Source organism: Struthio camelus, chromosome 14 (assembly GCF_040807025.1).
Source record: "Struthio camelus isolate bStrCam1 chromosome 14, bStrCam1.hap1, whole genome shotgun sequence".
Lineage (NCBI taxonomy): Eukaryota > Metazoa > Chordata > Aves > Struthioniformes > Struthionidae > Struthio > Struthio camelus.
In genome coordinates this window covers 10,195,196-10,207,512 of record NC_090955.1, presented here as the reverse complement: position 1 = coordinate 10,207,512, position 12,317 = coordinate 10,195,196, and the positions used below count along the sequence as shown (strand labels likewise).

At 43.1% G+C, this 12,317-nt stretch overlaps 1 protein-coding gene across 7 annotated transcripts in view; it reads left to right on the top strand.

Annotated features, from left to right (window-relative positions):
• The window catches only part of ARIH2 (ariadne RBR E3 ubiquitin protein ligase 2), a 36,121-nt gene that overhangs the window by 9,613 nt on the left and 14,191 nt on the right, over positions 1-12,317 (top strand). For all 7 annotated transcript variants that reach the window (XM_068907296.1, XM_068907295.1, XM_068907293.1 and 4 more), the window contains 2 exons: positions 8,857-8,924; positions 10,644-10,707. In XM_068907296.1, coding sequence (XP_068763397.1) covers positions 8,857-8,924; positions 10,644-10,707 — 132 coding nt within the window. The remainder of the gene's footprint in view (positions 1-8,856; positions 8,925-10,643; positions 10,708-12,317) is intronic.

Sequence of the window (12,317 nt, the reverse complement as noted above, 5' to 3'; positions counted from 1 at the left end):
TGGAGCTACTTGGTGAATGCTGGCAGCAGTCCTTTTCAAATACCATCTTTAGCAGATCCAGAGTCATGTGCATGGAGATTGGCAGCCTGCATGAGCAGCTCTACCCAAAGAGCTGGCACTTGTAGAGCGCCTGTTCAGTGTGATTGCAAAAAGTCTGTAAAAAGCCAGATGTCAAAAGACTAAATGTATCCCTTACTGTTGTGCAAACCACAACGAAGTATGTAGTACAGGGTGCTTATCTGAAAAAAAACTGCCATGTTACATAGGTTGGCTTTTGATGCCATAAGGACTTCACAAGGCTTGTACACAACGTAAAATGGAAGTTCTAAAAGATTAGCTGTACGTAAATACCCTAAGTACAGGAGATGTATTAAAAACCCTGAGAATATTAAAATGTACACGCACAAGAGCAGAGTTTGAAAAAATAAAGGTTCAAAGTTAATATGTCCGTAGAACCTGAAGCAAAGTCAGGTTAGCTGAAATTGGTAGATAGTAAAAAATCATTTGAACTTTTAAATATTAAATGGTAGACCCTAACGTATAAGCATCTCCACAAAACCCATATGGTGGCCTTTGGCAATAACAACATTCTATATTTAAAATACTTGTGAACCCTAAGTTAGTCAGGGCATGTAAGTCTGTAGCATGTTCTGTGTTATAATAACAAGCCGACATTATGTGGGCCTCCAGTCTGTAACTGGAATCCTTAGGAACACGCAAGTTAGAAGTTATTGTCCTTTCTCCTTGTTTTGTAGACGACAAAAAGGATTCTGGAAGTTCTCTTATACACAAGCTATGTTGTTACCTGCCAGATACACAAAGTCTTTGTTTTAGTAATACGTTAAGCGTCAAGAAGATAGGGCTATGTCCATAACAGTCTTCAGTGTGTGTGTGTGTGTGTGTTATTTTGACTCTCAAAAAGCTTTGTTAAAGGTATAACTAAGTTTTCTTATACTTCTGGTCAGTGAGATAAGAGCTGGCTGGAGAGCCCCGACCTTGCAACTGTGAAAACTTCATGAAGTCATCTGAGGAGAGAAATCAGTTTTGTTCCTCATTGCCCAGGACTGCTGAATTTCTCAGCTTGATTGGAAAAATGAGCCACAAATGTGGAGGGTGCTTAAAGCCCACACATTTCTTTGTGATTCACATGTTAAGTGTATCTTACAGGCAGTGTAACTCTGCGGTGAGCAAAAATCTGTTCACAGCTGTTGATGAGTCTGATCTTGGTGGGAGGTAGAGGCAAGACACAAGTCATAAAAAATGCCTAAACAATCTTTCAGGAACTGTTTCACATTGCAAGCTTACAGCTGGACAACATGATCACAGAAGCAGTGTGAGGCGGTTGAAGTACATAGTCACAGCACGCAAAATGTGGCAGTTAAGCATGGAGTAGCAAAAGTGTGCGATGCAACGTTATTCTACAAAGCAGCCGTTCCTCCTCTTTGTCTTTTGTAACAAAAGAAAAATGCCCTTAGAAGCTGGGATTGTCAAATAAAGATTGGTGGTGTTTGGGGCTGAACAGGGATACTCCCCGCACAGTTAACTTGTGCTTTGCGTTACGCCCAGTGCTCTGCGTGTGCATGCTCCTGTGACTGCGTGTGTGCGCCAGTGCTTTCCAGTTTGAGTTGGCTGCCTGGCAGTTTGCGGGCTGTGCTCTAAGCTGGCAGAACTTCACCACCACCACCGCCAGTCATGACCATGTGGCTGCAGGTTAGCTCCTCTCTGCTACTGCCCATCCTTCGCATGCTCTGTGGGCCCGGAAAGAACTATCCAAGTCTCCTATGTTTTGCTGGGAAAGTGCTTAAGCAGAGGCTGAATTGAACGCAGCAGTGGCGTATGTTGCTGGGGATGTTAGCACCGCGCACAGGGAGCGCAGTGCATTGTGCACAGGGCACTATTGCTCTTGGACACGGCATTGCCTTGGGAAGAATAACTCCAGTGAGTATAGCTGGGGAGTCTCATGTCAATCTTATGTCTGTGTTCAGTCTTACAGCTTTTTTTTGCTGCGTTTCTTTCACTCTAAATCTTTCAAAGAAGAAATCTCATTGTTATTTTGTAATAGTGCCTTCTAGCATGCCATCTTGCTTAAAACTTTTTGAATTTATTTCTGATCCTCCTCAGAAGGAATAGCATCACAGCTTGAGAAATCTCAACGTTTGTTGAGATTTCCTAGCCGAGGCCTACTGATCCTGTTTGTTGGCAGCTGAAATTGGCACTGTCGTATGGAGGGGAGCAGATGGATTAAGGCTACGTGTAAGTGCAGAGAAGGGTTTGGGATTTAACCTGAAATCCCCTTTCTTCAATATGTGGCAGACTAGGTTGTGCATAGACAGCTTCATGAACCTTGCATAGTAACACTGGCAGTATTTATCAGTCCTAAACTGCACTCTGCCTCATAAATATATTCCTAATCTTGTGGACTCACATTGGGTTTCTGCATGCCAGTGGGTGAGTGCAGGGTGCAGATTAGAAGCCCGTGATGTAGCGCGGTTGCTGTTTGTCAAGACTATTCCACAGTATTGAGACCGCAGCGGAAGAATCTAAATTGTATTTCTTTCACCAATGCAGCCTGCATCTGTAATCAGGAGAGCGGCTGAAGTGTCAAACCAATTCTCAATGATAATACAAGTGAAAATCTAAAGATGGAGGGCTTTTTCCTATATTTTTTTAAGAATAAATGAGCCCAGAGAACTTTAGGCGGCGGTATGTGATTGTTTTGTTGTAACTTAGTCTTTTTCTGTAGTGAGTTTCTGATAAGTGAAATCAATTTGAGTACAGTTTTGAAAATAGCCTTCTAATGCTCAACATCCTATAACAGTTAAGAAAGACGACTGCTACAAAACTTTGAACGCTTTCCATGTTTAGAGCATGCAGTATTCATCACAGCTTGGGCCTCTGCAACCTCATGAGACTTCTACCAGGACTGCATGTTGGAACTCTGCTTAACAAGAGCGGTGGATCAAAGCAAAGAAGAAAATGTGGTCCAAAAAAAGCTTTTGTTTGCTCATATGTGTTTCTTTTTGTTTAATCCCCAATATTTCTGCAGTCTTCTGAGAAATCCTTCAATAAAAAAAAGGCAGTCAGATATAGTTTTTCCAGTGGTCTGTGGAGGGAGTCAGATCTACGTTAAACATGAGAAATCAGTGTAAAATAATATTTTTTTCCATTTGCGGGCCAGTTTCTTTATCTCGGTATATTTAAGTTATGCATGTCTGAAGATTTTTTTTTTCTTCAGTTATTCCATCCAAAATAGGATTTCTTTCTGATATTTTACTGTTCTCTGCTATGGGCTCACTTCGGTCCCTTCTGTTTTACCTATTGCCGTTCACCAACAGCAACCATTTGAGGTTCTTGCTTGTGTGTTGTTGTTATTCTAAAGAATTGAGGAGTGTATTTTTAGAAGTTTGATTCAAGACATAAATTGGTATATTCATAAGTACTTTCCTTTTCTTGTAGGACTACCAAAAATCATGTTCCAGGATAAAAAGAAATGCTTCTCAAGATTAATCCTATTTGTTTAACTGTATTTGTAGAAAACCTTTTATTAGGGGAAACCCAAGAAATAGAAGCTGCATTTCTTTATGCCAGCTTTGTGTTCACCTCAGCTAGATGTTTCAGTGCAACCCTGATTTAACGGGACATAGTCAGCTTGATGCAAAGCCACAGGATATCAGCTCCAACCAGATCATAACATCTTCAACTCATTCTGAATTGTATCTCTTTGAGAACCATGTTATGAACTTGTGGGTTGGGTTGGGTTGCGCTCTTCCGGGTTCACAGCCAATACTTTCCCAAATTTTTGGGTCAAGAAAAAATATTTAATTAAAGAGTGTCTCTAGAATCCTGTTTAAATTTCTAATGGAAGTTCTCAGCAAAAGCAAGGATGAAAACAGACCAAGCAGGCCAAAAAATAGGCCATCCCTTAAAGAAAAGTGAGACGAGGAACTCGTGAGAAATGCATGCTTCATAAATATGCATGAACAGTTTCTGTAGAATATAAACTCTACAAAAGACAGTGGGTTTTTTAGCTTTTAGGAAACATTTTTGTCTGAATGAGCAACTGTCAAAGTGGCGTGGTTAAAAAGATTTTTTGCTGTAGAGAGATGAAACTGCAGCTCTTCAAACAGCATAGCTTATCTAGGGAAGCAAGCTGAGATGTGGTTGTCTTAGAGCTGTCCAAACCCAGGAAGAGCTTCTTCACAAATTTGTTTGATAGTCTGGCATTCTCTTGGACAAGACAATCTCTCTATATCAGAAGTATGAGAATTTTTTTCTTATCCGTGGGAGTAAAGAACCCAGGAGATTAACCTGCAGATAGAAATAATATAAAATATTGTGCTGTCTTCCGAAAAAATACAGACGTGTCTAATGCTATGGCATGACTACTTTGTTCTGCTTTTAAAATCTAATTTTGTCCAGCATTATGTACATTTTTCAGACTTTTTTAATGATCCCTGTGGTGACTTCCCCTTATATAGAGCAGCTTCCTCTTGGCACCCTTCCTGTGTGTATAGACATTGCACTTTTTCTCCAGTGTGCTGGTAAACGTTAGCGTTTGGTGCCCAATTCTGACATCTGGCCATCTATCATGAGGAAATCAGAGTTAAGCCGATGGAGGTTAACCAAACTGCTGTTTTAATGGGAAGCTGGAAATTGTAGATTGGATGAGATGTTGCCCAGGCAGTCCTCTCTCTTCGGCTTCACCCTCTAATCGTGAAGAAAAAGAAGCCTGATGGTAAGAAGAGTAAGAGAGAAAGAAAGCTTTCAGTAGAACTGCTGTTTTCAGGTTTCCTTTTCTGAACTGTAGTACATTTAATTATAATGAGCAAAGTTCTGGAGAACTCAAGTTATGTAGAAGCATTGGAACAATCCATCAGTGCAGACAAAACCTAAAATAGAAGCAAAGCATCTAGAATATGCATTCTCTTTTGTACTGTGGTTTGTAGAAGTATTTACTGAAGTGACTTGCTGCCAGCAAGGCGCCAGCAGGCCCTCTCTCTCTCTTTTTGGGGTCTTGGTACTCTGAAACCAGAATAAGAAGGTATAAGCAAAATTGCCAGTTTATCAAAGGCATCTTTTTCAGTTTGTTTTCTTTGCTTCTGAACTGAAGTATTGGGGTTTTTTGTTTTTTTTTGGAAAACGTAAGATTCTTGTGGTACCCAGTTGCTTCAGAGAACATGCTGATAGAAGACTGAATCGGAGCTTTCCAGAATGTTTTATAAATGTGAGATCTTTGATTGTGTGAAACTTCTGACTGTCCAGGAAATCCTAAACTGGGCAGTGTGCCCTGATCAGCAACCAAGACTTATTTCTTCCTGCAGGGGGGGGCTGCAGAGGGTGCATGGAGGGTATTGATGTCCTCTAGTTGAACAGTTCGTGCAGCAGTATCCGCTTTTGTCCGTTACTTCTCCAGTAGTGAAAGGTAGTGAATCAGGTACACGTGGACCAAACTTTTGAATGCTGCACTGTTTTTCTGCGCTCAGCTTATTTTGGCCTCTACTTACCAAGAAATACTTGGGTTATTCTGGGATGGTGTTGTGAAAGATCTCGCTGACTTGGTACAATCATTCGCTCCCTCTCCTAATTGAAGTCTGGAGAGCACTGCTAGTCAATACAAGTAGGCTTTTTTAAAAAAACTTGTTTTTCTTTCCATGCTTGTTTTCTTGAATCTCTCCAGCAGCGTTGGCCCTTACTGTAATTCATGTTTGACTTTTGAATTCCCAGTCTTCCTCTTGGTGAATAGGACATAAATGGTCACGTGGCGAGGCTCCACCTGCCTTAGTCAGCAGGGAAGGCCCAGCCTCATCACCGCTCTCTTCCTCTTCCTTCTCTTATTCTCACAGTTTGAATGTTACTGATCTTAACATGCAAGCACTAGTACTTCTACGCCAACCAGAGTTTGGATGCGTTGCTATAACTGACTCTGGGACTTCTTGTTTGCAAGTTCCCATGCCCTCCAAACAGGCAGTATCAAGGCTTTTCTTCTGCTTCAGGGCTTTTATGAAAGCGGACTCTTGTCATGACCCTGGCTATATGAATTGAGAATGTTTTATTCTTTGGTGCTTCTATGATACAAGTAAAAAAATAGGCACTGTAGCTGGTCCAGTCTGTGTGTTTGCAGATGGAGCAAAACAGGAGTAGCCACAGAAGCTTTCTTCTTCTTCCCCTACCAAGAACAGCAGAGAGGGGTAGCTGGGAAGCAAAGTTTGGCTACTGTGATTAGTTGGATTCACAGTCAAGGGCAAAAATGACTTTCTTTGCTTGCGATAGAACTTCCCTGAAATGTGTTCTAGAGGAGGGGGGGGAAAAGTTTACAAAATCATTTATCTTGATTTAAAACTTCTTCAGTGATAGACTTGTCCCTAGAGCTGTTAACTTGGCATCTTTTTGGAACATTAATTACACGTTTTGCCTGACAAATAATTTGATTCAAAAGCATTTGATTGTGTTAGGGTAGTTTGTTAGACTTCAGAGGTGCATATGCCAACATTGGTATTTGTATACTTCTTCATTCTTGACTAGACTTGTTAATTGGTTTCTTCTCTGGAAACAAATAACTTCATGCGCTGTTGATGGAGTCATTGTTAGGGCAGTGCGATGCTGCAATGGATGCTACACCTCAGGCTGTGAAAATCCAACTGAAAGACATTAATTTTCATGTGTTACACATGAACTTCCCATTTAAGACTGTTTTTTCCTTTGTCAGGATGGTAGTTCTTCCGTACTGCTACTGAGAAATTGTTGCTGTTAGGGAATGATTCATTAGCATGTGGTTTGCATTTGCAGGAAGCCAGTCTTGTAGAGACCGTGTTCCTGGTGCTTGTTTGCTTTACAGAAGCGAAATGCAGATGTTTTCCTTGTACAAGCACGTCGAAAGTGCCTGTCTGGAGTTAAAGCTCCTGCCCGGCTCTGACAGGCGGAGGGCTAAGATAACAGCCCGTGGGAAGCAGCAGTGGCACCTCACCCATCCAAACCCGAGCCGACTACGTGCTGTCGGCAGCAGGGCCCCGCGTGCCACTCTCCGTGTAACCAAAGGTCTCTGCGCTGGCCGTGAGGGCCGCCCTGCACGCCTGGCCTTTGTTTTCCAAGGGTCACATCGCTGGTGAAGTCAAGGAAGGTGATATACCAGATCTCAGAGAGCACTACACCAGTGCTTCAGTTCTCGTAGAAATAGGATTCTTCGAGCATTGACAATTACTCTTTTAGTATTGGGATTTCCTAGCGGCCAGCAAGGTTGGCAAATCAAAAAGCAGAGGTGGATAAGAGCCAGTTAAAAATGCTGAGTGCCTCCTGCCACGTCCCACTGAGTAAAGCTGACCGAATGGCTGGGTGGTCCCGGTGCCCCGCTTTTCTCCGCGCCCTGCCCTTGCACGAGCGCTCGTCTGCCTGAGCAGGACGGCAGCGTTGTGCCGGTTTAGCTCCCCGGACTGACCATCCGACGCTGACAAATGCCAGTGCAGTGCTGGCACGGGACCGCACAGCAGGAGTAGGTCAGCTGTGTTGTGAAACTGCACCTCTTGCGGGGGGAGGTTTAGAGAAGTAATTAGCATGCTGCCAGCATTTGTGCAGAGCCCGTCTGTTTTGTGGAAGGAGCAACTATTGCTTGTTTTTTCTGAACTGATTATATTGAGCATCTACGTATCGGTATGTTGGATTCCATGATTCAACTGTAGCAGGATTCAAGATGGCTTATGGCTTTTCAGCTGAAGGTTTAGGCCTGACAGCTCCTCTAGAAAAAAGGGACTTTTCCTGCAGCTGAGTTAGATGCAGCTGTGTTTTCTGTATGGGTAGTAGAGGGAGCCAGATGCTATGGTGATAGTTTCTCTCACAGTGGGGGAAATAGAGCCCTTTAATTTCAGAGAGTGTTTGAATGCGGAACGTGCGGACTGCTGGGCTTGCCCGCGTGCTCCTAGCGAGGAGGCAGGAGTCTTTGAGCTTTCTGGGTTCCCGTGGAGAAGTGTTTGTTTGCAGGAGACCTGCTTTGTTTGAACTCCATGAGCTTTACAAAAGGCATAAGGGGAGCAAGTGACTGGCTGAAAGTCCGGCCTTTCAGCTGATGCCTGTGATCTTGGTGACTGCAAGCCTCTTTGTGCTAGCAGAGCAATCTGTTTTCTTCTGAAATAAATCACTGCATAGAAGTAAAGAGGAAGTTGTTCGCCTGTGCCCTTGCAACATGACTTTAAACATCTTGTTGCAGTGTTCTAGAGAGTGCTCAAACGCTTGCTCTGGCTAGCATGGACCATGCTAGAGCTTGCCAGGAGCGCTCGTAGCGCGAGCAGCTCTGCGTGGAAATAGTCCTTGTCAGGGTAGCTTTCCCTCTTCCTGTTCTATTCCAGTGTAGAGCTTTCCTCTCAATACTAAAGGCTTGGGAAAATGTTTTTTTTTTTTCCTCCCCTCTACCGTTTGCTGTTACAACAGGTCTGTGTTTGCAGCTTGTTACTGCTTCTCTAGCTAAGTAAGTGGTATCTGCCCTTGTGTAACCTACTTATTAACATTTAGTTAGCAAAGACCCTGATCTGAGTCCAGTCTGGGCCTCTCGACTGGCAACCATGGTCAGGACTGGAAGTTGGACATCCATGAGTGATTGAGCAGATCTAGTGACTTCTCGTTTCCTTCCTCTGTGTGCTGTTGTGACTAGATTGCTAAGAGTACAGGAGTTTGCTTGGGTACATCCGTTCTTACATGTGTGTTTACAGGTATACCTGACTGTCAAAACTGAATTATGTCTAATAGTTTGGGAATTGGCTGTCACTGGGCTATTCTAATTTGCACAATTTATTAGTCTTTTTAGGAAGTCATAGTCCTAAGCAGAGATGTGCCCTTAAGAATATGACCTTTCTTTTTTTTTCCACCCAGGTATCGCATGCTGTTGCTAAGCTTGTATTAGTTAGTTTCCACTGGCAAATCTCAGAGATTTTGGAAAGGTAAGTGCAAGTAGTCTTCACCCCTCTGTGCTCCATGCTTTTCCCCCCTCTCTTTGCAAGAATGTGCAAGATATTCTACAGGTGTCCTTAGACAAGTGCCGTTGGACCAGAAAGCAGGCCACACACTCCGTTCCAGGGAGGAGAAACATTGTTTTGTTGAGACTGCACTGCCTGTAAAGAATTGTCAACAAGGAGAGGGTAGTGGTGGCGGATGCCTTTCAATTTGAGGAATTATCGTCGTGCTGGGAACCCTTTAGATGCGTTTAGCTTAAACGTTGAGATAACAGATTGAGAGCTGCATCTATAATTATTTATTTTAACAAATATAAAGAGAACATATGTTCTGTTTTGAATCTATTTCTAGTAAGAGTTCTGCTATTGAGAAAAAGCTGAGCCGTAAAGCATGAAGGAGTACTGAACCTATGCTGATGCACAAGTTAATAATAAATTTGTGTTGAGGCTTTTGCTCCTTCTGGACATAAGTGGTGGGGTTTTTCTTTTTCCAATCTGCTTAGCATTTGGAGAACAGCAGGAGATGATGTGAGGGAACTGGGAAGCGGTGCGGCAGCTCATTTGTCCTTTGATTAGTGTTGAACTGCAATGAAATCCTCCAGCTGATTTCAGGAGGAGGATTCGGACTCTGCCCAAGTGTGCACAGGAAGTGTGTCAGGAGGCACTGCTGTCTGGCAGCCCCTCCAGAAAATACTGGCTCAGAGCTGAACATTGTCTGAAAATAGAGAGTGCATCAGTCTGACTCGCTCTGCCATGCCATTTTTGGCCCTGTTAGCCAGCAACTTCATCCAGATAACATGGGAAATGGGTCTTTCGTATGGCTGTTGTTGCAGCATCTCTGGTAACTAGCATGTTGTGTGCTTCTTGGTTACCATGCTTCCTGTGACAGCCCCTCTCTGGGGAATGTGGAGGGTGAGGTCCATCCGTAGCAGCTCTGACCGATTCTGCTGGGTAACTAACCAGATTTGAACAAGAGGAAGTTCGGGGAAGGGTTTATTTCTAAAGCTGTGACTTTGTAAGTTGTTCCCTGGTTGATCTGGTCCTCAAATTTCTGTCTTCCTTCTACGGTTGCATTTGTTGTAAAGTGACATCCTGAAGTAATCCCTAATACAACTAAAAAGTGCTAGTGGGAAGGGAAAGTTTACAGCCCAGTCAAAACACTGGTGCTGCACTCTATTGTCTGAATTCTTTGGTGAATTTTTATTGGAGATGAAGGCACTCCACTGCGGTGGAAATCACAAACAGCAGGGCATATTTAATTCTAGTGCTGCTGATAGACAGCTTCATATTCCAGGAGCCTCACTGCAGTGTGTTATCATGGGTGATGGCTTAGGGCTGATCTAGCAGTGAAAATGCTAATGTGGGTAGGAAATCTTATCCTCAAAAGTTATTTTTCTGGCAACTTAAGGGGGAGGCAGGTGGGAGACTTATAGCGCTTGATGGATATTTTTCTGTAAGGGAAATGTTGGTCCATTATTGGGTGAAATGTTATCCCTGTTTCTGATTTTGAAGAAACTATCAGAAAGGTTTTTTTTGATGAGAGTTCCACTCGCTGTGTGAGAGCCTCACACAGGACACAGTTATGCTTTCCTTGAAGCCTGTGCTACCATTCGCACAGAGCCTATTATTTATTCAGGTGAGAAGGATCAAATTAAAGCAAAAAGCCTTCAGAAATTGATTTGATCGCTCTTCAATTGCCCGTTTCAGGCACAAGTCTAATGCTGCCCAGTTGCTAGTAGAAGCACGAGTTCAGCCCACCTCATCCAAACATGTAAGTATACTAACTATTTTGGTCTGTCCTTTGGCAGAGACATCTTTGATCCACCTCATTCGAGGACTGCATTACTAATTGCGTAGTCTGTCCCATATTAACCTTTTGCAGACTCAAGGCCTTACGCCCCAACTCACTGCTGTTTCAGCTTTTGCAATGAGAGCGCATTCAAGAAGTATCTAACATTTAAATAACAGCTTTGCTATTGTCCTTCAGTTAATGTTCGAGCATTACTTGCCCTATATAGGAATTTAAATATTGTGGAGCCTCAAGAAAATCAAGATACTTTTTTGGCATGAGTGATGCTACAGAATGTAGTGCGTGGGCTTGGTTACCTCTTCCGATTCTGCTCTCTGTAAGAGACACTCCAGGCGAGTTCTGGCTGCGCAGCCTGAACAAGCTTGTTTGTGACTGGAACAGAGATTTTTTTCCTGAGATGACTGAGTTTGCTGCGCTACTGTGCTCAAGGATGCTTAAGCTAAATCTTCCAGTAATGTTCCTGCTGAGCCAGTCGGTAGTGATATTTGAACCAACAGCTTATGTTTTGCAGCCAGGGCTATGCAGATCTTTGAATACTTTTTTTTTCCTTTATATAGAAGCTTCCTATTGCATGTTTACAGAATTTATTCACAGCGGGTATCTCAGTCCAATCTACAGTAACCCCGGGAACAGATTGCCTTGTGTCAGATTTTGAAGGATAACCTATTACACCCGAGAAGGACCCTTCGGGGCAGGGAACAGTAAGGGGGAGAGGGGGGCTTTAAATATACTAAAAGCCTGGTTTGGCATCTGAGCTGACTTGTAACTAGGTGAGAGTGAAAACACTTAAACAGCTGGCAGGAGTAAGCTTCATGGGCTCAAAATAAACTGTAATCGGCCCAGGTTCCAGAAAAATTCTTTGTCATTTGACATACCTGCAAATGAGTCCCATGAGCTCTTTTTTAATGCGTTTTGAGATTTGTCTAGTTCTTTTATCTGCTGTCACTTATGTATCCTCTATTGCAATGGTGACTTCATTTTGGGAAGAAAGATCTTAACTTTAAGAGGTTGGTTTAAGACTTGATAAATCTGGTTCGGTAGGAAATTGATTACAGTCTTTCTGTATGAGCTACGCCAAGTTGCCCTGTGCTTCAGGCTCCTAATGCAGAATGATGATTTTTTGGGGCCACTTTGGGGCAGATTTTCATACTGAGTACCTGCACAACAACTAACCCTGTGGGCAGAGGCTATACTGATGAGCCCAGAGGGACAGCATACAAAGGTGTGAGGTAGTGTGCTTGCTGTTCACATTGAGCGGTTGATCTAGACGATCACCTAGTCATTGCTGACTTGATGAGTCTTGTTCTGGTCCATAAGTGGTGCTGCTTAGAACAGAGGTGCTTTACTTCCTTTCTTCGTGCAGTCCTGCTATAAAATGAACTCTGCTGGTCACGTGGCTGGGCTTTCATGCTGCTGCTCCTCTGTGAGCATCTCTGGCATGTAGTGGTATGCATGGAGGCTGAGCACTGTCTCACACAGGCTTCTCAAAGGGTAGCAAAGGTTTAAGTAGATGAAAAGTGATGATATGGCTTCTCTGTGAAAGGGGAAATAGGAACATAAACTCCTGCTTG